The sequence below is a fragment of the Phoenix dactylifera genome, chromosome 9 (assembly GCF_051530095.1).
Source record: "Phoenix dactylifera cultivar Ajwa chromosome 9, Ajwa_hap1_PhDact_Kaust_v1.1, whole genome shotgun sequence".
NCBI classification, from domain to species: Eukaryota; Viridiplantae; Streptophyta; class Magnoliopsida; order Arecales; family Arecaceae; genus Phoenix; species Phoenix dactylifera.
In genome coordinates, this window is record NC_143198.1 from 17881446 (window position 1) to 17907320 (window position 25875).

The window sequence follows — 25875 nt, forward strand, 5'->3', positions numbered from 1 at the left end:
AGGTCCTGCAGCTGACGACCAAATTTGAGTTCAATCAGACGGTGAATTACTTTGATATCAGAGTTTGATGCAGACTGTGCAGGGAATAAAAAAACAGCAGTAAAGAATTTTTTTTTTTTCCGAAAGAAAAAGACTAACTACTAAAGTACTAATTAAATCTAAAATTATAATAATAAATCAGCCGTTCCCTGGCAACGGCGCCAAAAACTTGATGCAAAAATAAAATTGTTCTCCCAAGTGCAGGAGAATCGCACAAGTAGTAAATTCTCGGAAGTCCGAGGTCGAATCCTCAGGGAACGAAATGTATATGAGATTATTTAATATAATTTTAGATTAATTAATTCAATAAATTTGTGGATTAAAATTATATTTTGATTTTTAGAAATTAAAATGCAGAGAATAATAAACACAATTCAATGAAATAAAAATGGTAGGGATCTGGAATCCCCCTTGATGATATTGCATCCAAGGAATAAACTCTATGGTTCTTGATTTAAGATTTAATGTAGGATAGATCTAATCATGGTATATGTTTCATGAACATATGAACTCAATTTCTAAGCATTCGTCGTGCTTTCTACGTCTACGACGAATCAAATACTAAAGCAATCCATATATCAATAATCATAATCCATTTAAGAACTATCTACGAAATAACTATGCATGGATCAAAAACATATCAGTAAATATAATTCATTCAAGGCAAAAGTTTAGAGTTTACTTCAAAGAGTAATACATCAAAGGTTCCTCCATCTCCCTCCTAAGAAATCAGCCACCCATTTTAAAAATTAGTCCCCCTTTCATTTTCCCCTTTTCCTTTCTTTCTTTTTCTTTTCGGAAACAGGGGAGGCCCTGTTTTTTTTTTGAATGAACTGCCCTCCCCTTTGCCAACCGAGAGAACCTCTTATATGCTGCGATTGGTCCCTGATCCCACAGGATAAGGGAAGATTCCGAGTATCCCGGATGCGAGAAGGCCAAACGCGGGATGGGAGCTGATCACGGATCCTTGGGGCTGACGTGGCGTGGCAGGCTCGGCTGAAGATCCTCGCAGACGGCTGGGAATGCTGTGGATACGGGTGAATCACCACGGTTGGCTGGGAGATCTGGGAGAAGTTGGATGCGGGAAGGCTTCACGGAAGGATGTGTGGACTGCGAGGAAGACGGAAGGCTGATTGCTTGCTTAATCCGGAAGAAAAGGATGGACGCGGACGGGAGATAATCGCTGATGCTGAAATCACGGGATGGGAAGATGGATCTTTGCTGGGATGAGGTGCGGACGAGGCGTGCGCTCATGAGGAACTCGGACGTGGACGCTGCGATGAAGTCGGATGGAGCTGGGACGTGCTGTGAACGTGGAAGCTTGGGAGATGCCGGGATGATGGATGGCTGGATCGAAGGATGAAATTTGGGTGCTGGGAGGTTGCACGGACACTGGATGAGGGGTCACACGTTGGGCTGCTCTGGAGAAGCAGACGCGGAAGATGCTTCGCGATTCTTCCACGTGGGTGGATGGGCTGCACGCGGCTCAGATGCTTGGGCTCATAGAAGACTGAAGCTGCGATGAAGTGGACAGCTGAACTTGACCTCCTCCTAGTGTGCAACTGGGGTCGACCCATGCGGTTGGCTGGTCACCTATAGTGATGCATCTTTTTGAACCCAATGTGCATTTTAGCTTTGATTTCCGATCACCTGCACCCCACAAAAATATAATATTAATACAGCAATTTTATCATTATTTGTTAGCAATAATACTAATTTAAGTGATGTATAGATCGCACTTTTGTGCTCTCATCAGGACACTCTTCCACATCCAACCTCTTCATCGGCTTCAGCTTTCATATTTATTGAAACATTCTATATATTCTGAAGCTTTAAGTTTTCTGGTTACAACATTCATTTATTTGGATTAACTGTTGCTGTAATAGTTTTATTCATTTGAAACTTGTAAAGGCTCTTCCAAGCCTTGATTGGAAGTTGCTGAATTGGGAGTATTCAGCAAAGAAAAAAGTTTTTGGTTGCTTTGTCTGAAAACCAACTGGATTGTTTGTGAGTCTGAAAAAACAAACGGTGTAAAATTTTTGGTTGGTTTATCTGAAAACCAACTAGGTTATTTGTGAGCCCGGAAAACAAACGGTGATAGGTTTTCGGTTGGTTGCCTGGAAAAACCAACTGGGTTTTTGATTATGAGCCCGAAAAACAATTAGGCTGTAATCTGCTGGATTACAGTGAAATCTCAAGCTAGGCTTGGGGAGTGGATATAGGTGCTGGGAGTGCATCGAACCACTATAAATTCTGGTGTTTGTGTGTGTGGTTTATCTCTCTTCTTCCACCGCATATTTCTGACTGCTTTCCTCATCTTATTCACCGCTTTAATTATGCAACCTTATTTTCACTGCTGAATCTACAAGTTACTAGAGGACAACTGTAACTCATTCACTTCACGCTATTAATTTTTAAAAGACCCAATTCACCCCCCCTCTTGGGCTGTACCTCTAGGCAACAGGTCATCTTCTCTGCAAACAAGTAGTAGTTGTCATTGATTGTACTTAGCTTGCTGGCACATTACTCATGCCATCCTCGATCAACATTCTTGTATCATCTAATCCTCTAGCCAAATTTCTAAAGACTAGGAGGATAATTCATAGTGTCATTGACCTCGGTCTCAATGACCTAGCCAACTCTCGAAGGATGACTAGGATCTAGAGCACCATCGACACCCAACTATACACCTCTGATCTCCTAGTTGGTCATGGAGCAAACTTGACCAACCTAAGGGGTTAACTTTCTTGCTTTGCCTCAAATTATTGATTAATAGCCTGAGGATGATAGTGTTATTTTGATGATTAACAAGCAATTATCTAGAGTATGCTATAAGTTAAGTTGATACTTCATTTATAAGTTCATTACTCTCAGTATATTTGGTTAATTGAAAATAGATACATGACCTTGTTCATTTGAATGAATCTAACCTTGAGAATGCAGCAAAGTGTGGATTGAGTCGACCCAAAGGTTGATTGGGTCGACCCCGGCACATCAAGAAATCATTTGGCACACTCCTGCAAAAATGGCACAAATGAACAGTGAGTTGGGTCGACCCAAGGTAAGCATGAGTCGACCCAACCTTGAAGAACCTCAAAAACACAACTGAAGAATGCTCTTTGGATTTGCTGAGAGGGTCGACCCAAACAGTGGTTGAGTCGACCCAAGCTTGAGTCGACCCAAACCCTGAGAGAGTCGACCCAAAGGCAAGACAGAAAGACAGACAGAAAATGGTTCTCTGGAATTACTGAGAGGGTCGACCCAAGAAGAAGTTGAGTCGACCCAAGTGGACTTTGAGTCGACCCAAAGAATGGTTGGGTCGACCCATGGGAAGGAAGGCTGAAATTGAAGTTTCTGTGGTTTCTGAGAGGGTCGACCCAAGGAATGTTTGAGTCGACCCAAGGCAAAGTTGGGTCGACCCAAGGACAGGTTGAGCCGACCCAAACACGGGCTGAACAGTAACGGCTAGTTCTGCAACTGTACTTTTTGTCCTTCCCAAGGTGAGTAACGGCTAGTTTTTCAAATCTAACCATTGGGACTTGTCCTAAGAAGGTGGGAAGCTATTTAAAGGGGCACTATTCATCAGAGAGAACAACTTTTGAGTGGAATATCAAAGAGTACCCAAGAATACAAAAGTGCCCTAATCTTCTTCATCAAGAGCTTCATTCAAGAATCAAAGAAAGGGATTGAGCAGATTCAAAGAGGCATCAAGAGCTCCATCCCCCTTAAAGAGTGAAGCATCCTTGACAAAGAAGAGCAAAGCGACTTCAAAGCGATAAATACTTTCTAACTCTTCCTTGTAGCTTATATTGTTTCATATGCTCATTTAGGAGTTTGAATCTTTCCTTTTGTTTATTAAACACTTTGTAAAGGTTCGTTGGTGAGCCCGCAAAACCAACAAAGGTTTTTGGTGAACCCGGAAAATCAAAGTGTAAAGGTTCGTTGGTGAGCCCGCAAAACCAACAAAGGTTTTTGGTGAACCCGGAAAACCAAAGTGTATAGGTTCGTTGGTGAGCCCGTAAAACCAACAAAGGTTTTTGGATTGTGAGCCCGAAAAACAATCCAACTGTAATCCGCGAGATTATAGTGAATTCCCAAGGGGACGCTTGGGGAGTGGACGTAGGTGCTAAGGAGAGCACCGAACCACTATATATTGTTGTGTTTGTGTTGTGCTTGTGTTTTCATTTACTCTTGCATCATCTTCTACTCTTGCGTTAGTTTAACTCACTCAAATAGCTTAAGAAAGCATCCACCGCACTTAATTAAGAAAACGTTTAAAGCACCAAAATTTAGAAGAAACCAATTCACCCCCCCTCTTGGCTTGTCACCTTGGGCAACAAGTGGTATTAGAGCGAGGTGCTCTAATAGTGCTCATTGATCTAACAATCAAGAGTTAAAGATCATGACAACCCAAGTGGGATGTGCAATGAGTGAGGGGCAATCCACAAATAGACCACCTCTATTTAATGGCACAAACTACACATATTGGAAAGCTAGAATGAGGATATTCATTCAAGCTTCGGACTATGAACTGTGGCAAATCATCACTAGAGGACCTCACACACCCACACTTAACATAGATGGCACTATCATACCCAAACCAGAAATGGATTGGAATGAAAGTGATAGAAGATTAGCACAGTTAAATGCAAAAGCTGTAAATACACTTTACTGCTCTTTAGATGTAAATGAATTTAATAGAATATCCACTTGCACCACCGCCAAAGAAATTTGGGATAGACTTGAGGTCACACATGAAGGGACCAATCAAGTTAAGAAGTCCAAGATAAACATATTAGTACACAAGTATGAACTGTTTAAAATAGAATCTACTGAGTCCATAACTGATATGTTTACTCGTTTTACTGATATTATAAATGGGCTTAAAAGTTTAGGAAAGTCTTATTCTAACTCTGATTTGGTGCGTAAAATTCTCAGGTCTCTACCAAGGAATTGGGAGGCCAAGATAACCGCTATTCAAGAGGCAAAGGACCTCAACACACTGCGGTTAGAGGAGCTCCTAGGATCTCTCATAACCCATGAGTTGACAATGAGGCAAAATTCAGAAGATGAGGTCAAGAGAAGAAAACCCATTGCCCTAAAGACTACCACCCCTAGACAACAAACTGAATCGGAAGATTCAGATGATGATGAAGATATTGATGAAGAAGGGATGGCAGTGCTTGGGAGAAAATTCAGAAGATTCATGAGAGGTAAGAATAAGTTCCATAAAAAGAAACCCTTTCTTAAAGGTAACTCAAGCAAAGAAAAGGTTAAGGATAAGGAAAAAGAAAAGGAGACTCCCATTTGCTATGAGTGTAACAAATCCGGGCATTATAAGATAGATTGCCCAGATTTGAAGTGGATGGCAAGAAAGTTGAAAAAGAAGAATTTTATGGCCGATTGGAGTGAAAGTGAGGAATCAAGTTCGGAGGACGAAGATCATCAAGACACGGCCCAAATATGTCATATGGCCAATGACGATGAGGTAGATTCTGAACTTGACTGTGATTTTACTGTTGATGAATTGCATGATGCATTCTTAGAACTCATGGAAGAACATAAGAAAGTAATTAATAAAAATAAAGCTCTAAAAGAAGAAAATCAATCTCTCATTAAAGATAAGATAAAACTGTCTCATAACTATGAAACATTAAGTAGGAAACTTGAAAATGAAACCAAAAATCTAATTGCTGAAAATGTCAAGCTAAAAGAAGATGCTGAAAAATATAAATCTTTGGTAGATAGATTTACTCTTAGTTCTACCAAATTAAACTTGATTCTTGATAGCCAAAAAGCTGTATATGATAAGGCCGGTTTAGGGTATAGAACAAATAGGAAACAAAAACTCTTAACGAATATTTTTGTAAAAGCTAAAAGGGAAAATATTACTTGTTATTGTTGTAATAAGATAGGACATAGAGCATATGAATGTAATTTTAGAAAGTCTAGTCAAAACAGATCAAGTAATAATCAAAAGATAAAATTCAAGAAAGTTTGGGTTCCAAAAGGAACATGGAGTACTAACCCTAAAGGACCCAACTTAGCTTGGGTACCTAAAGGTTCTTCTTGATCTTGATTGCAGGTGTGTCTTGCAGCTGATAAAATAGAAAAACGATGGTATCTAGATAGTGGCTGTTCAAGACACATGACCGGTGACGAAGATCAATTTGTCACCTTGGAACCAAAGAAAGGTGGAGTAGTGACCTATGGAGACAATGGTAAAGGGTATATCATTGGAAAGGGTAAAATTTTCATTGCTCCATCTATTTTTATAGAAAATGTTTTATTAGTTAAGGGTTTGAAACATAACCTTCTTAGCATAAGTCAATTTTGTGATAAAGGATTTAAAGTTACATTTGAAGCATCTGTATGCATAATCACAAATCCTAAAGATAATAGCATTGTACTTGTAGGACAAAGGCAAAGAAATATTTAGTTAGTAGATCTTCATGAGTTAGGCAAGAAAAATGGTTTATGCTTAATTACTAATGAAGAAAAGAAAATTGAAACTAGTTGGCTTTGGCATCGAAGATTAGGACATGCTAGTATGGAATTAATATCAAAACTAGTTAAGAAGGAATTAATAAAGGATGTGCCAAAATTGATTTTTGAAAAGGACAAAATATGTGGACCATGTTCATTGGGAAAACAAACTAAGTCATCTTTCAAATCGAAAAACGTAGTATCAACAACTAGACCATTTGAACTCATACACATGGATTTATTTGGACCTACTAGAACTACAAGTCTAGGAGGAAAGAAATATGGACTAGTTATTGTTGATGATTTTTCAAGGTATACATGGGTTTCATTTTTGGCACATAAGAATGAAGCATTTTCAGAATTTTTGAAACTATATAATAAAATCATAAATGAAAAGAAACTCACCTTAGTAGCCATTCGAAGTGATCATGGTACTGAATTTGAAAATCAACATTTCGAGGAATTTTGCACTAAAAATGGAATATCACATCAATTTTCAGCACCTAGAACGCCTCAACAAAATGGGGTTGTTGAAAGAAAAAATAGGACATTGGCAGAAATGGCACGCACAATGTTGTGCGAGTCAAATCTTCCAAAGTACTTTTGGGCTGAAGCTATAAACACCTCTTGTCATATTCTAAATCGAGTTTTAATACGACCTATAACTAAGAAAACTTCTTATGAACTTTGGAAGAATAAGAAACCAACTGCAAAATATTTTAAAGTGTTTGGATGTAGATGTTTTATCTTAAATAATGGCAAGGAGGACTTAAGTAAATTTGATGCCAAGTCAGATGAAGGTATCTTCTTAGGATACTCCACATCTAGCAAGGCATATAGAGTATTCAACAAAAGAACCTTAGTAGTAGAAGAGTCAGTCAATATTATATTTGATGAGTCTGATAGTGAGTCTGCTAGGAAAGAAAATACTATTGATGATGATACAGGAATTATCGACTTTGAAAAGTTGAAAATTGATGACGTGCCAAATCAAGATAAGGGAGATGATTGCGTGCCACCACAACCCCAAGACGTGCCAAAAGAATGGAGGTATGCACATGGACATCCTAAAGATTTAATCATTGGTGATCCATCTCAAGGGGTAAGAACTCGATCATCTCTTAGAAATTTAAATGATTATCTTGCTTTCGTTTCACAATTAGAACCTAAAACTTATGAAGAGGCTGAAAAAGATACTAACTGGATAAATGCCATGCAAGAGGAATTAAATCAATTTAAAAGAAGTAATGTATGGACATTAACTGAAAGACCAAAGCATAATTCAGTAATTGGAACAAAATGGGTATTTAGAAATAAATTAGATGAAAATGGATTAGTTATAAGGAATAAGGCTAGACTTGTAGCTAAGGGATACAATCAAGAAGAAGGAATAGATTTTGATGAGACATTTGCTCCTGTAGCTAGATTAGAGGCTATTAGATTGCTTCTGGCATTTGCATGTTTCATGGATTTTAAATTATATCAAATGGATGTGAAGAGTGCATTCTTAAATAGTATTATTGAGGAGGAAGTATATGTAGAACAACCTCCAGGATTTGAAAATCATGAATTGCCAAATCATGTGTTTAAACTACATAAGGCATTATATGGATTAAAGCAAGCACCTAGGGCTTGGTATGATCGACTAAGTAAATTTCTGCTTGAAAATGATTTTTGTAGAGGAAATGTAGATAAAACTTTATTCATCAAAAGAAAGGACAAAAATCTATTAGTGGTGCAAATATATGTAGATGACATAATCTTTGGTGCCACTAATGATACTCTATGCAAAGAATTCGCTGATTTAATGCATGGAGAATTTGAGATGAGTTTGATGGGAGAACTAAGCTTCTTTCTAGGATTACAAATCAAACAAACCAAAGAAGGCATTTTCATTCATCAAACTAAGTATACAAAGGAAATACTGAAGAAGTTTGGGAATGAAAATCATAAGGGAATTGGCACTCCAATGAATCCTACTAGTAAGCTAGACAAAGATGAAAAAGGGAAAAGTGTTGATATTAAGCTCTATAGAGGACTAATTGGATCCTTGCTCTATCTTACTGCTAGTAGACCCGACATTGTATTTAGTGTAGGGATATGTGCTAGATACCAATCGGATCCTAAGGAGTCACATTTAAGTGCTGTTAAGAGAATCCTTAGATACTTAAGAGGAACTACCACCATTGGATTATGGTACTCGAGAGACTCCTGTCTAGATTTGCTTGCATATTCAGATGCTGACTTTGCTGGATGCAAGTTAGATAGGAAGAGCACAAGTGGCACATGTCAATTCTTAGGAAATAACTTAGTATCATGGTTTAGTAAGAAGCAGAACTCAGTGGCACTGTCCACAGCTGAAGCTGAATACATAGCTGCTGGTAGTTGTTGTGCTCAAGTATTATGGCTCAAGCAATAACTAGAGGACTATGGAGTCAAACTAGATAATATTCCTATTAAGTGTGATAATACTAGTGCTATCAATCTCACTAAAAATCCAGTTCAGCACTCTAAAGTCAAACACATAGAAATAAGGTACCATTTTATTAGGGATCATGTGCAAAATGGAAATGTATGTATTGAGCATATATGCACGAAAAAACAATTGGCCGACATATTTACCAAACCATTGAGTGAAGATAGATTCTGTATGCTCAGGAGGGAATTAGGCATATGTGATCCTTTTTATTAAAGAAATATAAAAGGGAGATAGTAGTCTCATGATACATTCCTCTAATTTCAAAAATCCCATGAAACATGAGTCAAATTTGTTATCTATAGATTTCTTACTCATGTATCATTGTTCCATAAAGAGTTTATAAGGATTGGAAGCAAGGAAAACTTTTTAGAAGCAAAAAGGAAGAGAAAAGAAAATTTCTGCACTTGGGTCGACCCAACCCAGAACATGGGTCGACCCAACATTGAGTCGACCCAAGAAAAATCTTGAGTCGACCCAACGTCGGGACCCCACTGTTAAAAGGGGGCCCGAGAGCACATCTAGGGCACTATTTGCCCTTTGTCTTCTTCCGAAAAGACTAGCCCCCACTCTCCAATCTCCACTAAACTCCTCCAAACAGTAGATTTCCTAAGGATCTTGGAGAAATGGGACCCAAACGAGCCGTAGCCAAGAGATCCGGAAGAGTGACCCGGGTCCAACAAGAGGAAAGGCACCCTACCGAGCCTTCTCCCGTGTCTCCAAGACGTGAGGCATGTGCGGAGGTCCCTCCTCCTCCTTCCCCCTCAGTGATCCTTGCAAGATTTGCGGGGAGGCCGGTTACTACCGGGAGAAGGATCCATTCGGAGTTTTTCAATCAAGAAGGGTTTCGGATTTGGGAATGGATCCAAAGACAAGGTTGGGAGTATCTTTGCTCCCTAGATGTGGTCATCTACCCCGGGTTGGTACAAGAGTTCTATGCCTTCCTCAAGACTGGTATGGGAGGGCTTGTGTCGGAAGTTCGAGGGGTTCAGATCCGTATATCCGAGGAGAGCTTGAGTGAGTTACTACACCTACCCTGCATAGGAGCCACTCCGGAGAGGCCAGAAGACAAAATGAGAGCTCTACAATTGATCATGGAAAACGAGAATTTCGATTTTTCTCAGAAGGTAATAGCTAGTTCTCTTTCCGCTGAGATGAGGTTATTGCTCAATATGATAAATAGGATTTTATTTCCGAAGACCGGGAGATTTGATCTCATCTCAGAGCGAGATCTAGCAGTTATGGAGTGTATGATTCGGGGGACTCCTCTAAATCTTCCGGCTATGATATTAAGGCAGATGAGGAAGGTGATGTGCAGCAACAGGGTATCACTACCTTATGGTATGATACTTACATTGATCTTCCGTCAGCATGGTTTACCTCTTGAGGAGGAGGCATCCAAGAGTCTGCATCACACGGACACGTACACTGCACGGACACTCATACGCATGGGATATGCGAAAGTGAACGGGCAGTGGATTCACACCGGTGCAGGCATTCAGGGTGAGGCACCAGAGGGAGAGGCACCAGAGGATGAGGATGAGGAGCCTATGGATCATCCTACTGCACCCTCAGAGGCTGGACCATCGTCATCCGCTCCTCCGACAGATACGGATGACTTCTGGAGCAGGATGACAGAGCTCATGACAGCTCAGGCGAGGACTATTACTGACGGGCTCACGAGCCGATTGGACGCCCGGTTGGATGTCATGTCTGCTGAGATCAGTGATCTGAGGCAGCAGATAGGAGCACTCCGGAGAGAGAGAGAGACACATGGACCATCTGTGCCACAGGCTGCTGAGTCAGAGATATCGGCACAGAGTCATCCCGCTCGTCGTGCTCCACGCCAGACACAGTCTCACCAGGCTCGACCTCCCCTCGCCACGTATGCTAGGAGGATGAGGACTAGATCCCAGCCATTAGATTCCCCCTAGGCTGATCTTAGCGTCTATGTTTAGAGCCTAGGCTAGATATCTAGTTCTCACATGTATCTTGCTTTTCTCCTATGTATCTTGTTTTTATCTTATGTATCTTTACATCTTGATTAAGGAACATTGTATCTATCTTTGTTTTTGACATGAATGTATGAAAATGTTCCTATTTTGATCAATGAAGTTTGAAGTTTATTATTTATTGCATCTTTTCCCATATATATATTTTTGATGATAACAAAAAGGGGGAGAAGAAAAGAAAGAGTATTTAAGAAAAGAAAGAGTATTTAAGAAAAGAAAGAGTATTAAGAAAAGAAAGAGTATTCAATTTAAGTAAAGAAAGAGTATTAATTTTGGGAGAAGTAAAGATATATAACAAAAAGGGGAGAAATAAAGATAAAAGTTATGTAAAGAAAAGAGAAATAAATGGGCAAACAAATTGAAAATCATATAAGAAAGCTTATACATCTAAGGGGGAGCAATTTGTAACAATGAAATTGACTAAATCAAAAATTTCCATCAAAGTTCAGAATTTGGCACATATAAATTCAGAATTTGGCACGCACCTCTCGCACCCCGATACATAACCTGAAACTCAGAGTTTATCTCAAATTTTTGAAGTTTCATTGCTAATGAATTATAAATGAAAGAGGGAGCAATTCAAAAAGTCAAATTGGCAACATTTGAATGATATAGGGGGAGATTTCACAAGTATATATGAAAAGCTGAAATTCAGCAATTTAATCCCTTTTATAAACTGATTTTAAAGACAAGTATCAATAGACTTATACTCTTTATTTTGTAATCATCAAAAAGGGGGAGATTGAGGATGATAGTGTTATTTTGATGATTAACAAGCAATTATCTAGAGTATGCTATAAGTTAAGTTGATACTTCATTTATAAGTTCATTACTCTCAGTATATTTGGTTAATTGAAAATAGATACATGACCTTGTTCATTTGAATGAATCTAACCTTGAGAATGCAGCAAAGTGTGGATTGAGTCGACCCAAAGGTTGATTGGGTCGACCCCGGAACATCAAGAAATCATTTGGCACACTCCTGCAAAAATGGCACAAATGAACAGTGAGTTGGGTCGACCCAAGGTAAGCATGAGTCGACCCAACCTTGAAGAACCTCAAAAACACAACTGAAGAATGCTCTCTGGATTTACTGAGAGGGTCGACCCAAACAGTGGTTGAGTCGACCCAAGCTTGAGTCGACCCAAACCCTGAGAGAGTCGACCCAAAGGCAAGACAGAAAGACAGACAGAAAATGGTTCTCTGGAATTACTGAGAGGGTCGACCCAAGAAGAAGTTGAGTCGACCCAAGTGGACTTTGAGTCGACCCAAAGAATGGTTGGGTCGACCCATGGGAAGGAAGGCTGAAATTGAAGTTTCTGTGGTTTCTGAGAGGGTCGACCCAAGGAATGTTTGAGTCGACCCAAGGCAAAGTTGGGTCGACCCAAAGACAGGTTGAGCCGACCCAAACACGGGCTGAACAGTAACGGCTAGTTCTGCAACTGTACTTTTTGTCCTTCCCAAGGTGAGTAACGGCTAGTTTTTCAAATCTAACCATTGGGACTTGTCCTAAGAAGGTGGGAAGCTATTTAAAGGGGCACTATTCATCAGAGAGAACAACTTTTGAGTGGAATATCAAAGAGTACCCAAGAATACAAAAGTGCCATAATCTTCTTCATCAAGAGCTTCATTCAAGAATCAAAGAAAGGGATTGAGCAGATTCAAAGAGGCATCAAGAGCTCCATCCCCCTTAAAGAGTGAAGCATCCTTGACAAAGAAGAGCAAAGCGACTTCAAAGCGATAAATACTTTCTAACTCTTCCTTGTAGCTTATATTGTTTCATATGCTCATTTAGGAGTTTGAATCTTTCCTTTTGTTTATTAAACACTTTGTAAAGGTTCGTTGGTGAGCCCGCAAAACCAACAAAGGTTTTTGGTGAACCCGGAAAACCAAAGTGTAAAGGTTCGTTGGTGAGCCCGCAAAACCAACAAAGGTTTTTGGTGAACCCGGAAAACCAAAGTGTAAAGGTTAGTTGGTGAGCCCGCAAAACCAACAAAGATTTTTGGTGAACCCAGAAAACCAAAGTGTATAGGTTCGTTGGTGAGCCCGTAAAACCAACAAAGGTTTTTGGATTGTGAGCCCGAAAAACAATCCAACTGTAATCCGCGAGATTATAGTGAATTCCCAAGGGGACGCTTGGGGAGTGGACGTAGGTGCTAAGGAGAGCACCGAACCACTATATATTGTTGTGTTTGTGTTGTGCTTGTGTTTTCATTTACTCTTGCATCATCTTCTACTCTTGCGTTAGTTTAACTCACTCAAATAGCTTAAGAAAGCATCCACCGCACTTAATTAAGAAAACGTTTAAAGCACCAAAATTTAGAAGAAACCAATTCACCCCCCCCTCTTGGCTTGTCACCTTGGGCAACATAGCCTTATGAGAAAGTTGAGTGAGAGACCTCACAAAAAGTGGAGCTTGAGTTTGAAGTAGTCATTCTCGAAGATGAGCTCAAACCAACTATGAACACCTAAGACAACCTCCAAGATAAGATTTGGTTGACCAAGCACTTGCTTACATCTCTGGAAACATGACTGATGAAAGCTGATGATAAGTTAAAGGCCCTAGAGGCAACTCGAGCTAAGCAAGCGAGGAATAATGAGAAGAAGTTCAAGACTCTAGATGAAGCACATTCCTAGCTCTGCGACTACATTTTTCAGCTCTCAAGGTTTCTTTCTAGAAAGGGCAAGGCTGATGAAATGACTGAGCAACTGCATTGTGAATGAGAGCAAGTCAAGCATATAGCTAGGAACCTATTAGCTCCCTGACCTTGTAAACATTGGCCATAATATTGAAACGATGTATCCCCCTTCTAGCCAAAAATAATATAATAATGAATGAATCTTTTTTTGATGACCAAACACTATTGTGTATTTTATTCAATTACTAAAACCGCGTACTTTATAACTTCGCATTTGGACCAAGTTCAAGAATCTCCATTGTCATCCTTTATGGATATTTGCTAAGTATGAGAACCCTTTTCATCCATAAACTGCATGAGAGTGCTCAATTGATTGACTAACTAATTTCCAAGTGAAATAAAACTATTTGCATATAATACTAACATAATGTTAGCCCCCGACATATGAAGTTAGCACGCATGATAACTAGAGGGAAAATAGTGGTATCCATTGATGTAGTTGCCCCACGATCTTCCCAATAGAAGTAGATTGTATAACGGGGTGGTACTAATGCTACCACCCATCTGTTACCACTAGAATATGACCAGCTTCATATGTCGGGGGCTAACATAATGTTAGCCCCCGACATATGAAGTTAGCACGCATGATAACTAGAGGGAAAATAGTGGTATCCATTGATGTAGTTGCCCCACGATCTTCCCAATAGAAGTAGATTGTATAACGGGGTGGTACTTGTCACGCCCCGGATCCGGATCCGTGACACGGCCGTGCTATTGCCGACTACTACCCGCAATAGCACGCAGCCTCATACCTGAGTAATAGGGTAGTCAAACCAACCGAATCTTTTCATATGAAAGCATTCTTAGTACAACATGCTGGTTAGTACCCAAATACAGAGCTTCTACATAGTTTATGTACACAAAAGTATACTTGCTTTACCCCAGAAGCCCTGATACCAAATTAACGTGTCTCTGGCAGCTATCAGTGGTGAGGATCTGAAAGAAAAAGTAAATGAACGGATATGAGCTACACGGCTCAGTAAGTAATCATACATAATCTTACCGGATCGAACATAACGGTAACCATGTTTATGCAGGGTTTGAGAAGCTGACATGCATATTTATCTAATCATCTTCATGGCATAATATGTATGCAATTTAAAGGAGATATCGGTTATAGCAAAATACAACATTTCATAACGATATATTCAAAACCCGTTGTAAAACAATGTATGCTTTGGTCAGGCACGTTCATAAATGTCACGGCCCGCCTGCGCAGGGCACGTGACTATCGGGCCCACATGAGGAGGAAACACGGGGCTCCCCTGCCAGATGTTGGCCGGTTCCGGGGCTTCACGCAAGCGTCCTTCACCCCTCACCGATTTTGGTTCTCCCCAAAAACACATCTGCAGGATTTGGAAGCACCCGCCTCATATACCCAATCTCTGAAACGAGCCTCATGACCATGCTTCAAATATCATTTTCATAAATATGCATATGAAACCGTGCCCCCGGCATACCGTGGTCATGCTCTTAAATACTACTAAATCAATAAAATATCCATGCTGAGTAAATAAAACAGTATCCTACAATGTCAAGAAATCATGTAATATGCACATGTAGGAAAAATCGTGCCACCGGCATACCGTGGTCCTTTTTCTCTTGGATGCTACTGCGAAGTCAGACTCGACCACTGGCGGGGCCAGCTCAGTTACTATTCAGCCACTGGCGGGCAGGCTCAGTTACTATTCAGCCACTGGCGGGGCAAGCTCAGTTACTATTCAGCCACTGGCGGGCAGGCTCAGTTACTATTCAGCCACTGGCGGGGCAAGCTCAGTTACTATTCAGCCACTGGCGGGGCAGGCCCAATTCCAATTCAGCCACTGGCGGGGCGGCTCAGTTACTATTCAGCCACTGGCGGGGCAGCTCAGTTACTCACAGTAGCATCTTTGAGCCCATTATAGTGCCTCTGGGCTAGCTAAGGCTTTACAAACTTACATGCATGATTAAAATATCAGTATCATCATGTCATATACATAGCCATAGCTTCTGGGATCATGCAAGTTACTTATGCATTGTAACATATCATGCATGAAACATATATACTTAAAATAAATGCTTAGGAAAACATTAATAACATGACATGATCCATAACAGGATTAGGACAGGTTACTTACTTTCTTCACAAATCATGTATACAATTCAAATTGTATGAAAAACACTGGTTCATCTTATAAAACGTAATACAAGATCTACGATAAGATTAAGACATATTACTTACTTCAATTCGCTTTCCAAATTGCTCAAGTCCAGGTGATAGATCCTTAATCACCTAAAATCATGTCATAATAACAATATGTTATTTTCTTTTCTACCTGAAATTTAGCCCAAGCCTAATTCCTCTGTATTGGGGTCTTGGCTGGGCTCATAAGTCTTAATTGGCCTTCCAATTGGCCACTAAGCTTAATTCCCAGCTTAATTGGGTTTAATTTCGGGTTTAGGGTCACTGTGACCCGTTTGGGCCTGAGTCAGGGTCAATCCGGGATCAATTTGGCCCCCAAATTAATTACATTGGCTTGAATTGGGCTTTACGTGTTTCGGATCCGAACCCGATTCCGGTCCGTTAACCCACTCTTTTCTTTTCTCTTCTCATTTTCTTTCTTTTCTTTTCTTTTTCTTTTCTTTTCTTTTTTTTTTTTGTTTCTCTTTTTCTTTCTTTTTTCTTTTTCTTTTTCTTTTCCTTTTTCTTTCCTTTTCTTCTCTTCTCCTTTTTCTTTTCTTCTCCTTCCCGAAGCTTCCTCTCCTCCCTTCTTCTTTCATCCCGATCTCCCCTTCCTCTTTTCTCCGATGATGGGAGCACGACGAGCGGAAAGGGAGGTCGATGGTCTCCTCCTCACGGGGAGGGGGTCGGACCGCGATCGGCGACGCCCGCAGCCGAGCTCTCGGCTTCTTCGGTCGAGCCCGCGGCCGAGCTCTCGGCTTCCCCGGCCGAGCCCGCGGCCGAGCTCTCGGCTTCCCCGGCCGAGCCCGCACCGGCGACGCTCACGGCCGTACACGGGCAAGTCCCCTCCTCCTCTCCTTTTTCTCTCTCTCCTTGGTTCCGATCGGAAGCCCTAGCCATTTCGGCCGATCCTCCGGTCTTCTTCTTCTCCTCCGGCCGGATCTACGGCCTCTTCCTCCTCTCTCTCTTTCTTTCTTTCTTTCTTTTCTTTGGTCCTTCCCTCCGGCACCACCCCATATTCTCTCTCTCACTCCCAAACCCTCTCTCTTCCTCTCTCCATTCTTCCCCTGTGAAGGAAGAAGGGGGGTTTGGGAGGGCCGAGCCACAGTCGGCGGTGCCATGGCCGAGCTCGCGGCGTCCACAGCCGCGCCTGCGGCTGAGCCCACGGCCGCGCCTGCGGCGGCCCTCTCTTCTCCCACGGGGAAGAGATGCCGGGAGAAGCCGGCGGCACTGCGGGATGCCCGCGGCCGCTCCCCTTGGTCTGCCATCAATCCCCTTCCTCCCTTCTTTCTTTGTTTCTTTGTTGTCTTGCACAAAACAGGGGGAGAGAAGGAAGGGGGCTTACCTGGCTTTTTGCCCTTCCTCTTGGAGCTTCAGGGTTCCTTCGCCTTCGGCTCCAGGGCTACGGCTCTCTCTCCCGTTCAGTGTTCTTGGGGGTCTGTGACTTAGGGTTGCCGGCAGAGGCTTAAATCATTGTTTAGAGGATGAGACCCCCCTCTGAGAGGTCCCATCCGCTCCATTCCTCCCCTCTCCGGGACTGGCCGCCGCCCCCCTGTCTCCGGTGCGCCGGCATCGGCTGCCAGCAGGGGTGAGGGTCACCCTTCCCTGTCGGTCTTATCCCTTCGTTCGTTTTTTTTTTTTTTTTTTAAACATTATAACAGCACTGCCCACAGTGAAATTTGGGCCCAAACCCTTAACTGGGCCCATTTCTTATTGGGCCTAGTAGGTTGTGGGCCCGGACATTACAGTACTAATGCTACCACCCATCTGTTACCACTAGAATATGACCAGCTTCAACAGTAGAGATGTATTGTTACTACCACCCATCCTTACCACTAGGGTATGATCGACTTTAATAGTATAGATTTATATCAGTATGATTCTACTGACCTCTCTCTCGACAGCCATCTGAAAATCAAGATGGCCATATCCCTCATATTTAATCATTGGCTTGATGTTGATTGAGCTATAGGTGACTACCTAATTAATCTGACTTGATCCTATATTCACTAGTAGGATCCTCTCCCTGCTGAGGTCTGCTGACCTCGAGGATTCTATAGAGCAGTCTTCGACCTTGCCCTTCTTGAAATCTAAAAATCAAAGTTAGGCTTCTCAAGGATCCTTACTTTCTTATATTGTAAATGTTGATAGGTTGATTTGCCCTCCACATGGTATGATCGGCCAAGTTCACAAAAGTACATATTGGAGCATGTGTGATACTAGCCCTTGACAATAGAAACAACCCTCTTAACTTGCTCAATCATCAAATCCAAGGATGTCTTGTGTCATTCATGAGTGGCCTCAGCACAATGGTTAGTTGATAGGTGACTACTTTTAGTAGGCCGCAATGGCTTATATTTATCCAGAACTGGAACTGCATAACCATCTCTCATTAGAATATAGGATGGTGGGTGGATTAATTCTACCTAAGAAATGTGGCTTTTGAAGCTAGGCTCCCTAGGAGTAGAGTCAGTCAGCTTCCTGAAAGCTTCAATTCCTTATAGGGATGGAGGAACTTATCTTGATGACCCAGCTTAGGAACTCATGATAGCTACTCGTACAATCTCATCAGGAGTGCTATTAAAGGCGTGTTGGCCACTAGATTCTCTATTGAGGGGAGGAATGATTGATCCATCCTTGGTCGATTCATACAGGTGCTTGGGCATGCCGTCAGTAGTAAAACTAAAAAAAAAAGAGGTTAAAGGGTTGGTAGCATGGGTGTTGATACCATGAGCTTTAAGAATGCTCAGTATCGTGATATCACCTACTTGGAAGAGGAGGTAGGTTATAGTTGGTTTACGATTTTACTATAAGAACTATAGATAAACTATGGTAAAATAAGATAAATAAAGCAAGTAAATTAAATGTAAATGCCAGGATATTGTAAAGATAAAGATCAACAATAGATATTTTATTGGTCAGAGAGTTCTTTTCTTAAGAGTTATATCCCATTATTTATACATAATATTATAAATAGTCTGAAAACCACCTATCTATAGTGAGAGCATCTCTCTATATCTGATCTCCATCTGTTCTGATGGTTTAGTAATTTGAGCTAATGCCACGCGTCACACTCCCTTTTTCCCTTTCTAGACCTATAGGAAGATTTTATAGGTCATTGAATCTAATTGGCCTTATACTTGATATAGTTGCTCTTCGCTCGGTCAGTCTTAGATATCTACCAACCTGTCCTGGTTGATACCATCCTCACTCAGCCCGTGAGATGTCATATATATTCTATGCTAAGTCGCCCTCGAGCTTGCTCAGTCTATTTTCTAAGATGTAATTGGAGAATGTTAAGGCTTTGGCCTTTCAGTCAACCAACTTAGTTTGTCAATTCAAGGTGCTTTGCTCAAAACTCTTTATCATTATCTTGTCCTAATTTTGCGACATGGCTGGATATACGTGTACCCTTTAGATACTATCATTAGTTAAGACATAGTGTAAATAATATTATAAACGTGTTAAAGTCGTGGACTATCAATAAATGGAAGCTAATGGTGGTGTAGCAAGTTTTATGGAAAATAATATGCCTGTGTGGAATCAGACAGTGGTGGATTCATGGTTCATGTGGTCATTCCAAGTAGAGATGATATAAATTGACTTATCCTATTTCCGCTCCCCGGCCACGACCTTGTAGTATGCAAAATTCTGATATTTCTTGGCTTGCTTTTGACCGATGTAAGGGAAGTACGAAAATAAGCAAAAAAACTACGAACAGTAATTCATATGGGATAGAAGGAAAAAACAATATATTCCCTAAGTTGTATCAAAACTTGTTTATTTTCTATATTATTTTTAATAAAAAAATAAAATAAATGAATAGTTAAGATAATTAGAACAAGAGAGAAAACAATAAACATTATCAACCAACAAATGGCACCTAAAGAGAGAGAACAAGAGCAAGATCACATATAATATTGTACGGTCCAGATTAATAAATAATTTAACATGCTATATTGGCATAAAAAGCGAGAGCCACACGCCGCCGAGATTGCACCATGGAGACAGGAAAGAAAGAGCCAGAGAGAACCTCCTACCTAATACCAAAACCTGGGGCTTCTTTGATGCCTTCCCGCCTTCCGCATACCCAAATCTCTACCTCCGAAGGCTACCGGCAATTCCCGCTGTTCTTTAATCGCTAGATCTAATCCCTTCAACTTGTTTTCAGTTAATTAAAAAAAATAAAAAAGAAGACAAGAAGTTAAAAATAGATGTCTTGTAATCCTTTTGGAACAGCGACAGCTCATCTTACCATCCCTCCCTTGCCACACCATCCAACTCGCGAAGACATGTTGCAAATAGTACCGGGACAACGCCGCGCCTCGAGACACTTACGAGGAGTGATAGCTGTCAAAAAAAAATATATTTTTATTATTTTTAAAAATTTATTGGCTAAAAAAATTCTTACTAAAATGTTTTTTTTTAAATATATTTGAATATATGATAGTTAAAACGATAATTTCTGGTATATTTAGTTGACGATATGACACATGTTAAATTGACTTATATTTAATTAAGCATTTGATTTTCTAAAAAAATAGATAAAATGTCTGTCATGCTTTAAATAAAAAAAAAATTTATTCAATTCTATTTAAAAAGCAAGAGAGTCCTTTTGAAAAACAATAATTCATCCTAATTCTTAACCAATAAAAAATAGACTTTTCTATGTTCTATATAAATTTTTAATAAAATATTAAAAATTTATTTTATAAAAAAACTATTTATTATTTATTATTTTTTTAATATAAAGTATTTTTTATTTTTTTGTTTTTTTCTCTTTCTGCCAACCAAACTGGTCGTCAGAAGAAGGTTACTTGCAAACCTGGCTAGTTAGTCGTCAGAAGAAAGTTACTTCTAAACCTAGCAAGTAGGAGGGTAAAAGAGTCTTGCTCACTTCCACTTTACCCTTCCCCTTCTCACTTTCCTCACCAAACACGGATACCCTAGCAAAAGAGAGAGAGAGAGGTAGCAGTAGAAGGCTTTTGTGTTCTTCTCCCTCCCCGGCGTCATGGATTCCCAGGTCTATGGCGGCTCTCCGACGATCCTCTTTTTCGTTCTACTGTTCTCCGTCGCCGGCATCCCCTCCGCATTGCCGGAGAACTCCGTCTACCGTCCCACATTGCCATCAAACGGCTCCGGCCAGATCAACTCCAACTCCATCCTCGTCGCCCTCCTCGACTCCCACTACACCGAGCTCGCCGAGCTCGTCGAGAAGGCCCTTCTCCTCCAGACACTCGAGGACGCCGTCGGCCGCCACAACGTCACCATCTTCGCCCCCCGCAACGAAGCCCTCGAGCGCGATCTCGAACCCGAGTTCAAGCGATTCCTCCTCGAACCCCGGAATCTCAAATCCCTCCAGACTTTGATCTTATTCCACGTGATCCCCTCCCGGATCGGCTCCGATTCCTGGCCGACATTCGAATCTGCCCGCCACCGCACACTTTCCGCCGACCACGTCCCCCTCTCCGGCGGCGGCGCGGCTAAGCTGGTAGACCTTGCCGCCGTGGTCCACCCGGACGCGGTGGTCCGCCCGGACGGCGTGATCCACGGCATCGAGCGCCTCCTCGTCCCCCGATCTGTTCAGGAGGACTTCAACCGCCGCCGCAGCCTGGCCTCCATCTCCGCCGTCCTCCCCGTTGGAGCGCCCGAGGTGGACCCCCGCACCCACCGCCTCAAGAAGCTCGCCCCGCCCGCCCCTGCCGGCTCTCCGCCGGCCCTCCCCATTTACGACGCCATAGCCCCCGGCCCCGCCCTCGCCCCCGCTCCCGCCCCCGGCCCCGGCTCCGGCAAGCACTGGTTCGACGGCGAGAGCCAGGTCAAGGACTTCATCCAAACCCTCCTCCTCTACGGCGGCTACAACGAGCTCGCCGACATTCTGGTAAATCTAACGTCGTTAGCGACGGAGATGGGGCGTTTGGTCTCGGAGGGCTACGTCCTCACCGTCCTCGCTCCCAACGACGAGGCGATGGCCAAACTGACGGCAGATCAGCTGAGCGAACCTGGAGCACCGGAGCAGATTGTGTACTACCACCTGATCCCGGAGTATCAGACGGAGGAGAGCATGTACAATGCGGTGAGGCGTTTCGGGAAGGTGCGTTACGACACGCTCCGTCTCCCCCACAAGGTGGTGGCGCGGGAGGCCGACGGCTCTGTCAAGTTTGGCCAGGGACAGGGCTCCGCATATCTCTTCGACCCGGATATCTACACCGACGGCCGGATCTCCGTCCAGGGGATCGACGCCGTTCTTTTTCCGCCGGAGGAGGAGACTCACGCCGCCGTCGCGCCGGCAGCCGTCAGGAGCAACGTCAAGGCCGCCAAGCCAAGGAGAGGTCAGCAACTATCATTATTACCATTTACTATTACTACTATTATTATTACTATGATGAATTTTTGTACAATTATTTATGCGGTTTGTTGGGATGGGTTCGGGTTGTGTCGAGAAAGAATGATTGATGTTCTTTGGTCACGTCAACCGTTGGATCGCATTATGCACAACTTTGAAAGCACTCAGCACAGACTTCAAAGCGGCAATTGCACGATCCAACGGTGGATTCGCGCGAAGGAAGGTGAATCCTTTTTTCGTGCGTAAGATTCAACCCGCAAGAGGTTTGGCTTGGCGGTGGATATTGGAATACTCCGGCCAACATTTTGATATTTTCTTAATTACTATTTGTCTGAAAATTGAGACTTTCACGATTTTGATTGACCGGGAAACGTATGGACGAGATTATTCGATTAGATCGTGAGATTTGGTGTTGCTCTCAGGTGATTGTAACCTGGGGTTTAATTGGTGAGTTTAGTGAATTACATGTAATAAGGTGTTAATTAGGGTTGGTAACGCATATGCTTGTGTCGGTGGTGCTGTGTTTGTGTATATGTATATGGTGGAGGGTATTTATCCTGTGCGCCTTTTCTTGCTATCTTTGTTCATTTGTTACCATTTTCTTCTTTTACTATTTATGATTTTTTCATTATTTTTTTTTTTGGTACAAGTTATTTTTTTCTTCGGAATTATTAGCTGTCGGTAGAGTAGATGAATAGTTATTTGTTTTAAGTGGAGGTATAAATTTGTTTTTTTTGCAATGCAGGGAAGTTGTTGGAACTTGGGTGCAAAATGCTGGGGGCTTTGGGTCAGCTGGCTCGTTTCACCACCTGCCAATAGGTAAAGGTGCATCAAACGGAAGCTAATTCACATGGAAAAGAAAGGTGCTACCCTGTTGCAAATTCTTCCCGTAATAACACGAAGGATGATTAAAAAGGGGTTTTGTATGTTTTTGTATATAAATGTTTTTGTGGGTTGTCAATTGGCAAGAATCATGAACGTTCATAGATAAATTCTTCTTGCACCATATGATGTGAAATCACCTATGTTCTACCCTAGCTATGTTCTGCTGCTTTTTACATTTGTTTTCTACAAAAGAGGCGTCAAATTAAGACCAGGAATAAGTGGATTCATAGGGAGCCAACTGGCCTGGCGCCTGAGCATCCATCCAGCACTAAAGGCTGCAAATGGGTCGGTTTGACCTTTGATCCGACCCAATCCATTTAGATCCGATTCAACCTATATTTAAGGACCCTTAGGGTGAGTCGGGATTGCAAATTAGGCCTATTTTATTTTTCGGTTTAAGTTTGAGTTTATTGAATCTCGATTCAATCTGATTTCTTGTTTTTTGAATTAATTTGAAATCGTTTTTCTAACCATTTGATCCGAGAATCCGAATTATTTATGTTGGGCCTGCAGTGCCTGTAGGCCGCATGGGAGGATGAATGGATTTTACCGTCTCTTTTGGCGAGCTTAGCGGTGGGGAGCCAGGGGGGTTGGCCGGGCTGCAGCCGCGGGGTTTAATGGGGGATTAAGCTGGTTGTTGGGTGCAGATGGGATGGAATGGTGGGTTGGCTTGGTCTTGCAAACAATGGACGCGGCTGCCCATGGAGGAAGAAAGTAGATCTCCGTACGGTTTGCTTTCCTTCCCTCCCGCTTTAAGCCTGCTCTCCCAAATAAAGGAGGGGCCTGCACTTGGTACGTGCGTATATTGGCCTTGGGCTGTGAGGCTCCTGTGTGTGCATCTAATTAGGAACGGTGTACATGAGTACGCCAGGTCACGTGCATGGACGGAGGGTGCAGATATCATGCGAGGGAGATGCTTCAGTCAGACTAGCTAGCTAGGTATGAGGTATGTTTATGGAAGCAGTGAAAGAGTGCTGCTAGTATATATTTCAAAATAATATTATATTTAAACTAAAATAGTATATATTCTAAAATGTGTTAAATTTGTTTATTTTGGTAAAAAAAATTTAGATAAAAGGTTTAATTTTAAAGTAGTGAATGATGCTTCTTTATTATGAATTATAGCATGACCTGACTAGGATCCGAACTGAATTCAATTTTTTTTTATTGGGTCCAAATTATACATAGACTCGATTCGATCCGAATGACCTGTTGAGTCTGTGGATTCATTTCGATCCGATCTGTATTGAGTTGGATTTGGATCTAATATTAGAATTTGAATAAGAAACCGAATTGGATCGGGTTCACTCATAATTTAGTCCGACCCATTTACACTCCTATCTAGTACGCATCATCAAATTGACGTGACAATGCCAACCAATTTTCCTATAGATATGAGTAGCCTTAAAAGCCTATGTTACCCCCATCTGCAATATATCTCTTAAAAAAGGATTAAAAATTGAGGCAGACTAGCATCTGAACCATTAATTGAAGATATCACTTTAATCCAATTACGTTGCAACCAAACCTGACATGCTTTAAATTTGAATATAGCTACACACAGGCCCTCCCAAGTAACCTAAATAATCTCTAATAACTATTCAAACACCTACTACAATGTTACTTGCAAAACCTGCTGCAATTGCAACAAAAAGAGAGAATAATAAAATAAAAAAAAGAAAAGAACAAAAATATATAATATTTATATAGTTCGGCCTATGACAATGCAAAAGTTTCACTATAAAATATTAGAGATTAGAAAATACAAGATTATCTCATAAACTGTTGCTCTCAATTCATCCGATCTTAAAGATATTTAATTGCTCTTTTTACTTATACCATGTCTTATGTTAGGGAATCCGAATCAATCCAAATCCTCTGGCACTCCTTTTCAGCTGCTATTTTTATAGTTACAAAGAAGATAAATAATAAAATAAATTAATTATCAATTGAGCTGATATTTTTCCGATAATCAACATTGCAACAATTTGCTGAAACAGCAACATTGTTTTACCAGCACATATAAAAAGTGTCGGTAAATTAAAATTTTATCCAATATATTTGTTTGTTCTGTTGGAATTAACGGTCTTAATGTTGTGATGCTCAGAAGCTAACCATCCATACACGCACATCACAATAGAACAGCCATATATGGTAGGCTTACGCTGGCGATGGGCAATGGTTTCCTTCTTTTTATTAGAAACCCCGGTCCTCGCGCGCCTATCATTTCAAGTTCTGATTTTAGAGGGAAGAGATTTGGTATTCCAATCCTTAGATGAGTGTTTTAGTGAGAGAGAGGGTAGCCGGCTTAATTAATTTACCTTGAGATCCGAGAGAACTCTGCTTCTTTCGATCCCTAGCTTTTCCTCTCCAACCTCATACAGTGCCCCATACCTCCATGATGTCAATTGCAAGGTCTTCCGCTTGCCGATAGTGAGAACTCCACTCTTCCACAGCTTTTCCTCTCCGACTTCACACAGCCCACAACTGCTCCTCCTCGTCAATCAGGAACCCTTTTGCTCGCTGATCAACGCTTCCGCTCCGGGATCAGGGGAGTATCGTCAATCGCTAGATCATAAATTTGGAACCCAAGCTGCTGCCCCCATGTACCTCCTGCAGCATGATTACCTCCTCACCATGCTTCTGCCTCCAAATCTAACCAAAAGGTATCGGATCTCTGAACCAAGTTTTTCTTTCCCTATAGAGATGCTTGGAAGGTTCATCTTTGTTTTGCAACGCATAGAAGGCTTAGTTTAAAGGGTATATACATT

At 41.5% G+C, this 25875-nt stretch overlaps 1 protein-coding gene and 1 long non-coding RNA gene across 2 annotated transcripts; one reads left to right on the forward strand and one right to left on the reverse strand.

Annotated features, from left to right (window-relative positions):
- Positions 1-19911: 19911 nt before the first annotated feature.
- LOC148702472 (uncharacterized) lies at positions 19912-20917 on the reverse strand. The gene is made up of 3 exons (XR_015968786.2): positions 20782-20917; positions 20129-20223; positions 19912-20033 (listed from the first exon to the last, which is right to left on the reverse strand). It is a non-coding gene; the product is annotated as an uncharacterized LOC148702472 (long non-coding RNA).
- On the forward strand, positions 20772-23225 carry LOC103713515 (fasciclin-like arabinogalactan protein 17). Its single transcript, XM_008800473.6, has 2 exons — positions 20772-22205; positions 22965-23225. Exons 1-2 carry the CDS (start codon positions 20885-20887, stop codon positions 23036-23038), a joined length of 1395 nt encoding a protein of 464 aa, XP_008798695.3. The 5' UTR covers positions 20772-20884; the 3' UTR covers positions 23039-23225.
- Positions 23226-25875: the final 2650 nt, after the last annotated feature.

Coding starts and splice junctions, on each gene's coding strand:
- LOC103713515 (XM_008800473.6), top strand. CDS start 20,885: ATGGATTCCCAGGTCTATGGCGGCTCTCCGACGATCCTCTTTTTCGTT. Junction 22,206..22,964: donor GGCCGCCAAGCCAAGGAGAG/GTCAGCAACTAT, acceptor TTTGCAATGCAG/GGAAGTTGTTGGAACTTGGG.